This window comes from Polyodon spathula, chromosome 11 (genome assembly GCF_017654505.1).
Source record: "Polyodon spathula isolate WHYD16114869_AA chromosome 11, ASM1765450v1, whole genome shotgun sequence".
NCBI lineage: Eukaryota > Metazoa > Chordata > Actinopteri > Acipenseriformes > Polyodontidae > Polyodon > Polyodon spathula.
Window position 1 is genome coordinate 9,035,134 of NC_054544.1, and position 16,252 is coordinate 9,051,385.

At 35.1% G+C, this 16,252-nt stretch overlaps 1 protein-coding gene across 1 annotated transcript in view; it reads right to left on the bottom strand.

Moving 5' to 3' along the window:
• The window catches only part of thsd7ba (thrombospondin, type I, domain containing 7Ba), a 103,873-nt gene that overhangs the window by 11,264 nt on the left and 76,357 nt on the right, over positions 1-16,252 (bottom strand). The window contains exons 14-16 of the mRNA XM_041263733.1: positions 14,313-14,576; positions 13,720-13,898; positions 702-707 (exon numbers count right to left, since the gene is read on the bottom strand). Of these exons, the coding sequence (XP_041119667.1) occupies positions 702-707; positions 13,720-13,898; positions 14,313-14,576 (449 nt within the window). The remainder of the gene's footprint in view (positions 1-701; positions 708-13,719; positions 13,899-14,312; positions 14,577-16,252) is intronic.

The following is a 16,252-nucleotide window of genomic DNA, read 5'->3' on the forward strand; positions in this document are numbered from 1 at the left end:
TTAAAGGTTCACCAATTTTGAGATATTAAGCTTTGCCATGGTACATCATTTGTTATGCTTATGGCACTGGGTCGTATTCATAAAGTAATACTGTACCAGTAAATATATAGGACCTCAATGCGATTACTGACACAGCCTTATGAAAATAGTCCTTAACTGTATGTCGAAATTCCATTATCTGCAATTTCCATCCTGTGAAACATACATTTCAGAAAACTTTGTGCTTCTTTTTAATCCAATGTATCTTATATTTGTACCACCACCCCAACACACACACACACACACACACACACACACACGCACGCACGCACGCACGCACGCACGCACGCACACGCACACACATTTCAAATTACAGTTTCTGCAGTTAAGGGGCATGATAAAATGCCAAACACTAGGTCATCTCCTATGAGTGTTACTGCAAAGGTTTAGTTACTATTCAAAAATAATGAAATCCCATGATTCTTTGTAAATGTCAGACTATGACAGTTGGATAGAATGCAAATGAAAATGCAATATTGCTGTAGTGAACTGTATATCATTTTCCTACATTACTCAAAGCAGATACTCAAATTAAATAGCTAATAATGCAAGGGTGGGTCAAAGAGAGGACACTAGGTTATCACGCTAACCGTATCTTACTTTTCATGCGTGGACTTTTATTTAAAACAGTGTGGTAGAAATACAGAATAAGTGCCACTAACCTGAGCCTTTGTAGACGTCCATATTAGCAGTGCATGATAAGCAGAAAGGGAGAGAAAATGTTTTATCCATTAGCTTGGTCGATATAATCTTAATAACAGCTCTATCTTATAGTAGATAGACAAATGTGTTTTTGCTTAGCTGTTTATTATTGTTTTACAGGACGCATAAAAGACGCCTAAACTTATAAGGAAAATACATCCAAATGTATTGAAATTGAAGGTTCTAATTCTTTAATTATATCTCTTGACAAACCTGAACATGTTTGTGTCTGTGTTTAATTATCCTGTAGGTTGTGCTACAAGCTTTTTAGTAAGGCTCTTTTAATCACAAATCAACTTTTTCTTGAACAGCATAGTTTCTGAATCTCTAACTATATTACAATAATTATTTCTTTGAATAAACACTGCTATCTTTTAGATGCATGTTATTGTTTGTACCTTACGATTCATTGTTATATGTGTGATTTGCATTGCCTTGGTGCTCACAGTGTCAGTATTTAGAATGGCCGCTGTTAAATCAATTTAATAGCCTCAGTTTCAAAATTATATTTTTCAATTATAAGGATGGCAAAAGTAGCTGCATTCACAGTTCTTATATTGACATTTTAGTTCAAAACACTAAGAGGTAGTGACATTAATCTTTTCATAAATGTCCTTTTCTTTCTGTGCATGCAAGATTTACAGTTAAAGCAATGGAGAGTCATTGACTGCAAGTCCCACAGCAGAAGCGTATGTGTGTAAATCTCTTTTGCTGTCACAGTTTGACTAAAACTTCATATAAATTGCACCATTACTGTCGCTGTGCCTCCAGACTTGATAGAAAACAATTGTGTACTGGATCAACTTACACAGATAAATGTCACTTCTTTGATAGGCTTTTATACATTTACAATTTAATATAAGCACATCTATCCTATTAAAAATAAATAAATAAAATAACAACCGTGCTACACATGCTACTTAACTTGAGCATGAGTTTCTCCTGAAATACAGTAATTATCATACTGAAGGTATACTATTTTTGGCCGGGGCATATTATCTGTAATAATGGTACAGCATCTGTGAGATGATTTTAAGCATTCAATTTATTATAGATGCCTATACAGTATGTAATGACCAGTGTTGTGTGATTCTCACTCCTGTCAGTGAGATCAGTTGAAAAGCTCTATAACCACAGGCGTTAAGGGTGCCTTTTCTTTATGGGTGGCTGTATGTTTATTTAGCCAGAAAAGGTTCACATTTTGCACTGGAATAAAATCTATAATACCAAGACCTTTTGGGGAGTAAAATTAAATTCATACATTTACTGTAGTGTGTAGAAACATATCTACTGTACACCAGGTATTTTCTTACTTGGATCTGCATTCACTAGACAAAGGTGTGTGTTGTAGAAAGAGTTTTCCTTTTGAAATAATGAAAAAACACTTTCTTTTGACACATCAGTTTGGAAAAAATACATATAGAGGAGGCAAGTGCCCCCCATGCTGTCAGATTCAGTGTAGCTAATGGTCTTTGTCAGTAATTAATACAGGCTTAAATTATTTATGCAATAATGTTTAAGGGATCTGCAAAACTCTTTTGTGGGTTCCATTTGATTGATTTTGGTTTTAGAACATATTTATATCCAATTGCTTGTAAACGAATAGTCAAAGAGAAAGAGTTAAGTTAAATATACAGGAATACTGTACTTGTCTCCACACATTTTTTAATTCTGTCTGGAACTTCAGGAACAGTATCTCAAGCTTGATCTCAGTCATAAACTTGAGCGCTGTATGGCAGTCAATAAAGCAATTTTCCTAATATTTCAAAGCATTTTCAAGCCCATCCTTAGTGACATTGCTCCCACTAAAGATTTATTATCAACACAGATCGATGTCAATCGTACATCACATGTGTTAGGTTTGGCAAATCAGCAGATTAAAATGGAAGCTGCACTTCTTTGAATTAATTTCTCAACACTATTTCCCATCACAGCCATTACAATACATCAAGCTATGAATCATCTGCTATGGAAAAGTGTGAACGTGTGCTACTGAGGCACCCGGTCAACGAGCACTTATGTAGCATAGCAACAACAATCATTAAATCTGTCTGATGTAATGTTCAATATTAATGTTCATATTTTTTATCCTTAGACTTTAACATTGGAATTCCAATTCCTGTTTAAAAAAGCTCACTAAAACTACATTTTCAAATATAAAAGAAGTAGCTACTGTATCCTATCTTTTGTGCATTTGTGTATCTTGATATTGCTGAACTGTTTTAAATGTTGATAAAAATGTGGTTGCATTGTATTTCTTTCTTTCTTTCTTTCTTTCTTTCTTTCTTTCTTTCTTTCTTTCTTGTATTTCTAAAACCACAATATGCAGTGTAATAAACCAAGAGCACTACTTTAATATTCTTACCTAAAATGTGTCTTGTACAGTGTAGGGCAACCTGTCAACATTGAGTTTTCAAAATACGGGCACTTTTGTAAACTGAAATCTCATACCTGTCAACTTTTCAAAATACAAAATCGGGGGGGTGGGGAGATGGAGGTCAATCTGTGATACTTTTTTTACTGTTTCCCCTGTAGAGTGGGGGGGTGCAGGTGCATTGCTAAGTATGTGAAATTGACTCACGCACTAAATGCATGCCTGCCACAGGACTCCCCTGGGTCCTAAACCCTGCTAAGTACAGACATCAATTGCAGTAATCACACACGGGCCATGAACTGTCTAGACATTAAAAGGCTTGTTGACATAAGGGGGTTTAACAGTGGAATCCGGGAGAAAATGTGTACCGGGAGAAGGGTTCAAAATACAGGAGACTCCCGGTGAATACGGGAGAGTTGACAGGTCTGGTATAGGAAGACAAGGACATGGACCACAAAACAGGTTTATTGTTGTTTTACAAAAAAATGCTCCCAACTGAACTTTGGCATAAAGAATTTATTAATCCAATTCTAGCCCAAGGTCTCTCATACATTCACAGCAGGTGAGTCTAGCATTCAATGATTGCTGTGAAAAATGTTTTTTCTGAAAAATAAATGTACCCCTCTGGAGAACATGCTCTTATATAGAATCTTTGATCGAACACAACCTTGTTAAAACTGGTGGTGATATATTTCCAAGCAACACTGTTGATGGTATATTGAAAGCAAGCATCAGATAGCACTTTAGGGTTTTTAGATAACTAATGGGTTCAAGATAGACACTGCAACCTCGCAGATACAGTGGAGAATATCTCTTTAATGGATAGAGGTGTTCACTCTATTGTACAAAATCACATAATAGGAGATCAAAAAAATATACAATTTTCAGGGATTATGAAATTAATACTGTATGTATATACTTCCAATATGACGTTGTTTCTAATTGTAATTGACTTTCTCATTCAACAGTCAAGTTAACAAGATTTTTGAATATAAACGTAATCTTATTAACTGTTTCAGCTATCTGCCTCTAACAATGACCATACTTCCCCATAATTTTAAAGGAATTTAGTTTAAAATCCATGAACACAAAGCAAATCTGCAGACATTAAAAACAAACAAATACACTGAAAAAATCTCTGTGAGGTGTCTAATGGTTGTATTAAGAGTTGGTGCTCTGACTAGGCACCACAAATGCACTGCAAAAACAAGACTTTGTTAAGATAATGCTTTAGTTGTGATGTGGCCCATTTTGTTTTCCAAAAATGTAGTACATTAAAATTGAGCTGTTATGTTATTCTTCACATTGTGCCCTATGGTCAATATTAATTATTTGTATATGTGTGCGTTTGAACGGGATAAAAAATAATAACTGTATTCCATGTATAAACAATTCAGAATGTTGATATAATAGAATAATACAGACTAAACATGTAAACAAGTGGAAAATTCAAGGGTTGAACTGTTTTTACAAGACATCACACATTCTAGAGTCCAAAATTTAAGCTCTTATTGCTTTTTTTTTTTTTTTCATATACAGTAGCATATACTGAGCTAACTTTTCTAACTGCATACTAAGAACCATCTGTTTTGCTTCAATACCTGGACAGCTTCCAACAGCCAATCAGGCCTTTGCCTTTTGGGAATGCCTGTACAACATGCAGATTCATTCATGAGCTATTTGTAATTCATGGGGGCACAGCACCTACATCGAATTAACAACATAAGATAACACTCATGTTTGTACTAAGCTGCAACTCCGCATATAAAACTGATATAAATCTTTCTGCATATTATAAATCAGTGGTTTACAAGCCACGAGTTACAGTTCTTGAAAAAAAGATCAACAGTGATCATGACCTTCTTACAGTATTATAATTCAAATTGATAAAATCACCTGGGGGAATATGCAATAGAAAATAAGACTGTTGTTGTATTTTCCAAGCAAAGAGACAGTTCAAACTGTGGCAATGCTACATTTCAAATACACATTGACCCTTAAACAATCCAATAGCTAATGAACACACAAAGCAAAATCAGATACATATCTTTATAATGTTTGTATATTCCATCTGTCAAGCTGTATACACCGTGTCATTTCCGTAAAGAATCACAAGCTGCAAAACACAAGCGTCCTTACAGTGCCAAACCAAGAACTCAACAATCCACATTAACAGGGATAGAAGAAAAGCAACATTTCTGAAGTATGTTAATTGACAGGATGAAGATTAGCAATGTACAGCAAATGCTAAGTATGTGGTTCATTAAACCATCAGTACTGAAGTATTACACACATCCTGTCATTATAGTTATATGCACAGCAAGCAGCGGAAATGCAAGCCTATTTAAAGACTTAGGAGTGAAAGGATAATTTTTAATGAATTTGAATCTGGTAGAAAACTGTTTAACACTTTTAGGTTAATTCATATTGTCTAGAAAATGTCACTGATTACTGACAGATACAGCTAATCAGCTTGAAAAAAAAGTGCTTATGTAGATGAACTCTGAATCTCATCAAACCTATTTATTAGCTTATGAAAGAGCCAGCAAATATCAGAGGGGCTTATACATGTAATTAAATCAGAACCTTAAGTCAGTCAATAACATGTTTTACATGCTGCAAATAGCAATCTTACTTTCCCTCTTCCACATCTGTTGGTGCTTCAGAAATTGAATGTATTTTCCATAAATTGATAAACTGGTCACGTCATCAAGCTAGCTGAGAATGCATTAGCTTGTTTCGATTGCCAAACTGAATTGAAGGTAAAGGCCATTTTAAAGACATACCAGTGTTGATTTTTGAGTAATAGAAAAAGTACTTGGTTCTACATTTTTTGTATTTCCTTTAAAAATAAATAAATAAATAAATAAAGTTTTGTGTAGGCACTGTTAGAATACAGTAGCTTGATCCAGGTACCCACACAATACATCTGGTACACTTAAATAATTACACAATAAAGTTAGCTTTTTTACACATACTATTCCAAAACCATCTATATAATTATGACTATTTTTTTATGCTCAAATTCAACACCTAGACATTCAAGGGCAGACACATAAAACACAATACTACTGGATGTCACAGAGAAATAGCTCAAATACTCCCCTGTAACTACCACCATGTTTAAAAAGTTTTGACAGTGTTGTGGGGAAAGTTGTGGGCAGTAACAAGAGCAAGTAACAGGACACAATGCATACAAATTATTCTGTCTAACACTTGAATTCATTTTAGGAACCTCATTCACCAGTCTCAGTGTTAATGAAAATAAAATAGGTCTGGGGACAAAAAAGAGGATGCTTGGAAACCTGCATTTTCTCTCCTCTGCAAACAGTCCATAAGCTATTGTATGGGAAGCCATTTTAATGTTTGATATCTAGGAGTACTGATTTATTGTCATTGATTGTAATCATACTATCATAACCGATACATTTTTAAAAAAAATGCTTTCTGATCTTTGACATTTCATTTCTAATGAGTTTCTAATATTTGAAAAAGACAGTGCCCAGCTGAATTAAGGTAAAAATAATTAGGTAGTCCAACTATAGGATACTTCATTATGTCCCACAACATTAGACAACCTTTACAACAGACCCTTTACAACATTCACTGCCCTTGAAAAGCAGGCTAGCTACATATTTACAATAGTAACCATTTTTCCATTCCTTTTCCTTGCAAGTGTTAAACTGCCAAAGCATTTTGTTTATATTCTACTACCCATTAGATGTTATAAGAAGGTGAAATCACAGTTGTTCTTGTGAGATGTTTGGTGCACTGCTGTGTGGTAAAATATGTTCTAAAAGAGATATCTGCATACAGTGAGGTAATGTTTGACTGGTATGTTGTATACATTTAATAAGAAACATCATTTATAAGTGTGGCTTTTGGGTGGCCCTGTGGATGCTTGTGATAACAGGACAATTTCAAAAAGTATTAAAAGATATTTTAAATGTTCTAGAGGCCTCTCTGGGTAAACACAGTACGTTTCATTCTTAATGAGTTCGGAGGATCTAATGTGACACAAACTAATTTTAAAAACACAAAAGAGAATCTCAAGAAGTTTCACATCATAACACTTTGAAAAACCTTCTAAAGATCTTCCTATAAAACTCACTATTACTTGTTTGTATGTAAAAAAAAAAAGAAAAAAAAAAGAAAATGTAACTTGCTTTTTGCACGCAGATTTATTGAGCTTCTAACATTATTTACTGAGTATCACCACCAAGCCTTGTCCATTTGCAATCATTTAAATACAACACCATAAATAAACTAACCCTATCATACTTGGGTTATACTATCTATTCAATAGGAGAGTCTGGAGACTAGATAATAGTCCACATAAATCACACGTTGTTGTTAGTAAGCCTTTAGTTTGATGCACAAGAAACAACAAGGTATTTAAGGTGATATGAGGATCTTCCCTTCACTTGCCACTCCTCTGCCTAATTTCTCAAGACACCACTGCAGGCATGTACTGTCCCATGCCTCCGACAGCATCTCCCTAATACCATATGCCAGTACCAAAGTAGGCAGTTGCTGACAACACTTTTGCCTCCACCAGGTGGAGGTTTAATTGGTTCAATTAAACAATTAAGAACATGATTGAAACTATGTACCTGGTGTGGAATAGCCAGACCAGGCCATCCCTGGTACAGAGCATCTTTTGCTTTGTATAATGTCTACTCTAGTAATATCTTGGCAATAACAACAGTTTGGCTCTTGCTGCTAGAGAATCTCTCTCTCTCTCTCTCTCTCTCTCTCTCTCTCTCTCTCTCTCTCTCTCTCTCTCTCTCCCTCTCTCTCTCTCTCGCCTGGGTCATATTACCAACACCATAGGGTAAATTAGACATTCATTATGAATACAAAAGGGGTAAACATCCCTATACTGTACATCTTTAACTGAATGCATTATTCTAATGTGGTTTTATACATGTGAAAATGTTTGATTATATACTACTTTGTTTGTTTAATATACTGTATATTTTATGTATGGTATTTTTGTTTTCATAAAAGAACAAAAAAGTGAAATCTATTTCTTGCTTGTTTTGTTACTTGGTATCTCAGCCCCTGTCACATAGTACAGAAACTCAAATCCTCAAATGCTCATTGTTCTTCATGTACTGTGTGAATCAAGATTAATGCATTCTGACAAAGTCCATTTTGATCATTGACATATTTATATTTGTACTGACAGAATCCTCTCTTTTTTGTTTTAAACACTTCTAAAATTAATCGGTTGAGCCTCCCAAAAGGCTTTATTCAAATATTATTTGAACAATAGGCATCAAATACTTGATTAAGTTGAATTAATGACAGGTTCTTCATATGTTTATGTACCTATCTGAAAATCTGACTATGATTAAAAAATAACCATTATATGCTATATTTCCAAAATCATTTTCCTCATATGCTGGAAACTGTCAAAAAAAGTTTCCCCCCATGCAGTTATAACAGTTTAGGCTGCTTTAATCTAAAACAAAGTTGCTTTTTGCTAAACATTTTATTCTAATTGCGCTATGATGAATCCTGTTAATGTATTTGCATCATTACAACTATTATAAAGACATCAGAAAAACAATCCTATTCCCACTGGCCCATCAGTGAGTAATTTGCAACATGACACATTAATCTGTCTAATGTTCCACATAGATTCCAATCAGCTGGTTCTACTTATGGGGGGTGGGGGGGGGGGGGGGGGGGGGGGGGGGGGGGGGGTAGGAGGGGGGCTTATGAAAAAAGCACTTTAAATGCAGAACATAAATATTGTCTCTGTCAAATATTATTGAGCAATTTTAAGCAGCTGTGACACCGGCTTCAGAAACATCTGCTGTTGGGACTGTGGGGAACCCATAGCAGTGCCCATTGATATGTAATAATGCCTGTCTGAAGTTGGGGAAGGTTAGAGGGGAACATCATTTATTTGCAAACAGGCTCACATATACATTAGAACAAGGTTAAGAGTGCAAACTATCATTTGGAAGCAGTTGTTAATGTACGCAATTTAGCAATATTTAGAAAAGGATATAGATTCCTACTCTTAAAAAATATAGCATCATATCCATCTTCAGTAGTTCTTCCCTGCCTACTTTATCTTTCCTAAAACACTTTTATTAATTACCTTTACTCTTTATAACAGTTTTAAACCCTTTAGATTTTTTTTTCAGCATAGGACCAATAGAAAACACAGTGTTTGTCTTGTTTTCTCACATTTTTGGTCTGTCGTGTGAAAAGTATTTAACCTGCAGAAGAATACCAGAATATTGACCTCTGATGTATTTGAGGTTTTTAAGAATATCATTGTAACAATCTATCAATTGGTGTAGATCGAATAAACAAATTGTAGTTAATGCTGCTGTCTAACCACCATTATCAGTTTGATTTAAAAATTGAAATTTACCAACATGAGCAAAACAATATGTATTCTATACTAGGAACAGATGCAAGGCTGTGATTGGTGGATGCCTTTAAACAGCTGTATAAAAACTGTGCTATCTTTTTAATCTGTCTTCTCCATCGTGTTATTACAAATACGAATATTACATTTAACAAAGGCAAAACATGATTTTGATGTGGCAGATTGTAAAAACTCTTTTTTTTTTTTTTTTTTTTGCAGAGATAGTGTAATGGTTGTTAGCAGGTATTAAATGGTCTATACACATAATTTCAATATTTTTACACAGTATGGAACATTTGTAAAGCTGACTCCTAAAAAGACACATATGCCACTTAAAACCCATTCATGTATTGTGAAAGCACAAAAAAGTATTTCAGATGCTGAGTCAATAGTCCAATGGGAATACATGCTCTCAGAAAAGATGTAAAACTAGGAAAGTGTTCTTTTGTCAAGCTGTCATTTCATGAGAGAGATGACTACAGATTGAAAAGTATTTTACAACATGCTTTTAACACATTTTACAACACATTAAACACAGTAAATAAAAAGTAAAATATTAAGAAAGCAATTCATCGAAGGTGAATTAGGAGGAGGAGCCCTCAAGGCACTTTTATTGGGAGAATGTGGCCTGCATAAAACACTGCAGGAGCTCTGCTGCAGACTCGCACAAACTGTACCCCCAGGAGGGGCCCTGCTCTAAACTAACCAGGCCTGTACCATCCCCCATGGATGTGACCGTACCTGGCTACCCAAATTAACTCTTGGGATCTATCACAGTGCCCCCCCCCCACCCCACCCCACCCGTCTCCTGTAAATGACACTGCAGCCTGATTGTGAAAAACTGCATCAATGAGGAATGACATTGTGTGACTGTACTGGCCACCAGGCATGACAATTCTGTATTGTGCTCCAATTAAAAACCTTGAACAGTCACATTGTCGTCTTAAAATAATACATTTCCATGCAAGAAAAAGTGTAACCTGATTACGTTAACGTAATACTCAGATATGACTGCACTGAAAACAGTAGAAAGTTTGGATTCGTCCTATCAAAACATTTTTACATTTAGAACATGAGAACATAAGAAAGTTTACAAACGAGAGGAGGCCATTCGGCCCATCCTTCTTGTTTGGTTGTTTGTAGCTTATCCTCAGCTTCAACAACCTTACTGGGGAGTTGGTTCCAGACTCCCACAATTCTCTGTGTAAAAAAGTGCCTCCTATTTTCTGTTCTGAATGCCCCTTTATCTAATCTCCATTTGTGACCCCTGGTCCTTGTTTCTTTTTTCAGGTCGAAAAAGTTCCTTGGGTCGACATTTTTGAAAGCTTGAATCAGATCGCTGCATAGTATACTTTGCTCAAGACTGAACAGATTAAATTCTCTTAGCCTGTCTGCATATGACTTTTAAACCCGGAATAATTCTGGTTGCTCTTCATTGCACTCTTTCTAGAGCAGCAATATATTTTTTGTAGAGAGGTGACCAGAACTGAATACAATATTCTAGATGAGGTCTTACTAATGCATTGTAAAGTTTTAACATTACTTCCCTTGATTTGAATTCAACAATTTTCACTATACACCTCAGCATTTTGTTGGCCTTTTTTTAATAGCTTCCCCACATTGCCTAGATGAAGACATTTCTGAATCAACATAAACTCCTAGATCTTTTTCATAGATTCCTTCTTCAATTTCAATATCTCTCATATGGTATTTATAATGCACATTTTGTATTACCCGCATGCAGTACCTTACCCTCTTCTCTATTAAATGTCTTTTGCCACGTATCTGCCCAGTTCTGAATGCTGTCTAGATCATTTTGAATGATCTTTACTGCTGGAACGGTGTTTGTCACTCTTCCTATTGTTGTGTCATCTGCAAATTTAACAAGTTTGCTTACTATACCTAGAATCTAAATCATTAATTTAGATTAGGAAGACCAGAACACCTAATATTGATCCCTGTAGTACTCCACTGGTTACCTCGTTCCATTTTAAGGTTTCTCCTCTAATCAGTACTTTCTGTTTTATACATGATAAGCGTCACTAATCCATGCGCATGCATTTCCTTGAATCCCTACTGCATTCAGTTTGAGAATTAATTGTTTATGCGAGACTTTATCAAAAGCTTTCTGAAAATCTAAATAAACCATGTCATATGCTTTTCAATTATCCATTTTGGATGTTGCATCCTCAAAAACATCAAGCAGGTTAGTTAGACACGATCTCCCTTTCTTAAAACCATGCTGACTGTCTCCCAGGATACTGTTATGATATAGGTAATTTTCCATTTTGGATCTTGTTATAGTTTCCATAAGTTTACATGTAATATAAGTCAGGCTTAATGGACTGAAGTTACCTGGTTCGGTTGTGTCTCCTTTTTTGGGAAAAGTATTACGTTTGCAATTATTAGTCCAACCCTGGGGATTTGTTTATTTTAAAAGCTCCTAGTCCCTTTAACACTTCTGCCTCTGTTATGCTAAAATTATAGGAACAGGTCGGCATGTGGGATATGTTGTTCATAACCTCGTTTGTAAAAACTTGTGAAAAGTAATCATTTAATATATTTGCTATTTTTTTCTCTTCATCTATGATTCTGACATTTGTATCTCTGAGACATTTTACTTCATCCTTGAATGTTCTTTTGCTGTTATAATATTGGAAAAACTTCTCTGGATATATATTTTTAATTGATCTATTAAACCATTTTGGCCATTTTGTTTTAGATTTTGATTTGTCTCCTTTTGGGATGTAATTATTTTGCACCTCTAGTGCTACATTTTTTAAAAATAGCCATGCTTTCTCTATGGATGTGTTCTCTGTTTTGCTCCAGTCTACTTCGGTTAGTCTCTGCTTCATTCCCTCATAGTTGGTCTTTTTGAAATTATAAACCTTAGCTTTAGTCGTTACTTTTGTGGTTTTAAAAAGCACTTCAAATGAGGCCATGTTGTGATCTGAGTTTGCCAGTGGTTCTCTGACCTCTGTTTTAGTTATTCTGTCTTTGTTATTTGAAAAGACTAAATCAAGTCATGCCTCCCCTCTAGTCCCATCAAGACAATTTATGTATTAATAAGTCAAGCTTTTTTATATTGTGGTGTCATCAGTTGTATTATACTGCAATCCTACATTATTAAAAAATAATAATAATAATAATAATAATAATAATCCATGATGCATAACTGACTGTGATTGAGCTTTCTCTTTTTTTACAGGTATACTGGCATTTCAGCATAAAATTTCAATTTTAAAAACATTAAAACATGTGATATTAAAACATCTAAAAATCTCTGATTTTTCTTTTTCTGTTTGGGAAAGAAATCAATCCGAGCAATTTTAAAAACAAACACATGTGTATCGCCCATTTTTAATATTAGGGTTTTCAAATATTATTACCTTTGGTTCAGGAACTGATACCAATGTAAAGCATGTTAATTTCTGAACAGTTTTAACAGAATGGTGAACAGCAAGGTAAACCAGGGCAATCGATTATATGAAACATCTAAGCCAACTGTAATGTTTATGTAATTTGATAAACAACAGCACCATGTTCAAAAATAATTAGCAAGATTTGAACTACCAGAGGAAGACAAGGCTTTGATCTGTAATGTGTACCCTAATTCCATGTGTATTTTTTATTATTACCGCTTATCAACATCCCATGGGACATAAATTGGATTTTAGTCAAAACTGAAGAGGAGAGAAGGGGGTGTGATAACAAGGATTAGATTACTAATGAGATCTGAAATTACTTTGCGTACAAATAGTGATTATAAGGAAGAGGGACTGCTTTTATCATTTTTTATAATATAAAAATAAAACAGTTTATTTCTAAGCCAAGAATCAAAATACAGAAGCAATATAGAAAGAAAATATATATGTGTGTGTGTGTGTGTGTGTGTGTGTGTGTGTGTGTGTATATTATATATAATGTTACGATTCAAGTAAAAGAAAACTAATATTATTTAGTCAATTGGTTTTTAGAATGTCAAGTGTGTGACACACACGCACACACACACACTCACTTACACGCATATACAGTATATACACACACATCAAGGACTACAGTGTACGCTTATGAAACTACGTTTTTTACTATTGCTAGTAGATGAAGCCAGTATTTATCTTCCCTCACTTGATGTTCCATTAAACCAACAACAAGAAGAGGGTTATCATGTCTGAATTTCCTAAATCTGCATTGGCATCTTGGAATACCTCACCTGATTCTTGAGGTCCAGCTTTGGGCAGGGTCGGCCTCCATTAAAAGGCTTCTCGCGCAGCCACTTGGACCTGACCTTTACCCCACTCCCACATGGGGAACTGCACGATGACCAATTTGACCATTCACTCAGCTTGCAGTCAAATGGACAAGGAATTGCACAGCTCTCCTCGATGTAACCTGGAAATAAATGTATATGTCCAAGTTTAGAACACAGAATGAAAAACAAACCTAAATGAGTGGGGAGAGACTCAAGTCAGGCTCTTTCAAGTAATTCATTTGTTTTGTTGTTATTATTGTTACTTTGTGCAAGTACAGTAGACCTATCTCAGCAATATAAAGTCATCCGGAGAATGATTGTGCTCTCCTGAATTGGGGTTGCTCTGGATTAGACACAATGGGGCAGTATAAAAGCATAAGCATGAAGTGAAGAGAAATATAAGGATACAGATAATAGCTTCATGTGTGCAGGACTAAACAATAGATGATTGTGTAGTTACGCTGACACCAGAAAAGGATGCATACGTGTTGAGTGATACTGTATCATGACAACAAACATGCTGTAAGTTGTGCAATCCTACAAGATGACCTTACCTGAACTGCTACAGAGAGATGGGTCAACAAGTCTGCCATCCTGGTCTGAGCATGTAAAGGCTCTGTAGCGCACACCCTGCCCACACTCATTATTATCTCCCTGGACCCTCATTCCCAGCTGTCGTTCCATTCTGCCTTCAGGAAGAATACAGTCAGACCAGTTCCCATAAGGCTGAGACACATATTCTTCACAAGGACAGGGCTCCATCTCAACTTGTGGATAGAGTTCAGAGTTTTGGCATTTTTCTCTTTTTTTACTTCTCCCTTTAAAAACAGAAAAGAAAAAGGACATGTTCATTCTAATCTTTCACAATCTTACAATAGCACTGTATGGAGAATACTGGTGTATGATTCCCTACGGGGTTACTGTAGCAGCTGCAATATTATCTTATTCTTAAGTAGGTAAACCTAAGATAAGACAGCAGTACACAAATAATTGTTTTATTGTATGTGTTTCACTATCTAACATTAAACTGCAGGTTGTGCACACACGGTTATTTTGCAACATCTTGAACTCTTAAAACATTCTTCTCTTAAATAGACTTCCTTATACAATGCAATAAAACACTCCATTAAAAGTTGATGGACGCGGTGGTTAAACTTAGAAAACTCACACTGTATTTTTTTATTTTTTTATTAATCTTGCTTTAGATTTTAATTGTCTCCATGCAATTTCCAAATTAATTAAAACAGACAAAAAAAAGCAACCTCTGTAATTTTAGACACAGCTTGGGTGCTTATCTGACAGTTCATATAATATATGCTGATGAGTTCAAGCATTTGAATTAAAAAACAAAACAAAACAAAACTACTACCTATTTGCAAACTCCTTGGATGAATTCAGCAGATGTTCAAATATGTTTCCCAATCAAAGTAAAAAGAAAGTTGTGGCCTTGACCTTACATATGATAAAGGGCCTCCACAGCATGCATGTTGCTCATAGCATGTGGACATTTATAAAATGGCCATTTTAAAAGTCCATATGGCAAACACAACAACACAAATGAAGTGAAGGTGTGCTGTTGTACTGAGACAACCCACCTCTGAGGTGGTTGGCTCCTCAATGTGCTGTTAGTATGAGGCGTGGGCTGTAACCCTAGACACAAACAATATCAATTGGGAGTCAATACCTGCAGTTGAATTATCAGTGATGCTGCTGGCACATTGATTTATTGAACTTTTGTAATTAAGTTCATGTTTTTGGCAACCTTATATGTACAGTATTACATCATTGTGACTAGCTTGAGCCTTGCAAGCAGCTCAGTTAGTTCAAAACAATACAGCACCCTAGATTTTAACCTTGGACCAGATTTGACTTTATTATTATTTATTTATTTATTTATTTATTGCTGTACTTCAACCCGCCCATCAGGAATGTTTTACCATACTGCACCATAAAAGACAACAGAGCAGTTACTGGCAACACTTCAACAAATAACTCCTGGCTCTGCAGGCTATTTTTTTTCTCTTCAGCCTGGCCCATGCTGGGGAGGCCAACCAAATCCAATTAGTCTAATGATTTGAGAAATGAATATATTTCACACTGTAAAGATTACTGTTTGTGAGGCAATTACCCTCCAGACTTCAGTTAGCGACACTTTAACAATTCATGAGTTCAATTATTTATTCAGTATTATTAGAGTGTAAATAAATACACAAATAAATAAATGAATAAATAAACAAAGTGACAGATCAAATTAAAAAATGTAAACGCTGTGACTGCTGTCGGTATTTTATATTTTTGCAATATTTCTTTTATTTTTTATTTAAAGTTAAAGTTGGCCTTGTTTTGAAGGTTTAAAATACCACTTCAATGTATTTTCTATGTCTAAGTAATACAACATGTTTTAGTGGCAAAAAAAGTGTTAAGATTATTTATATGATTTCTGTCACAGTATTCACAACCCAAACAGCTTAGTGTTCAGAATGTGGGTTTCTGG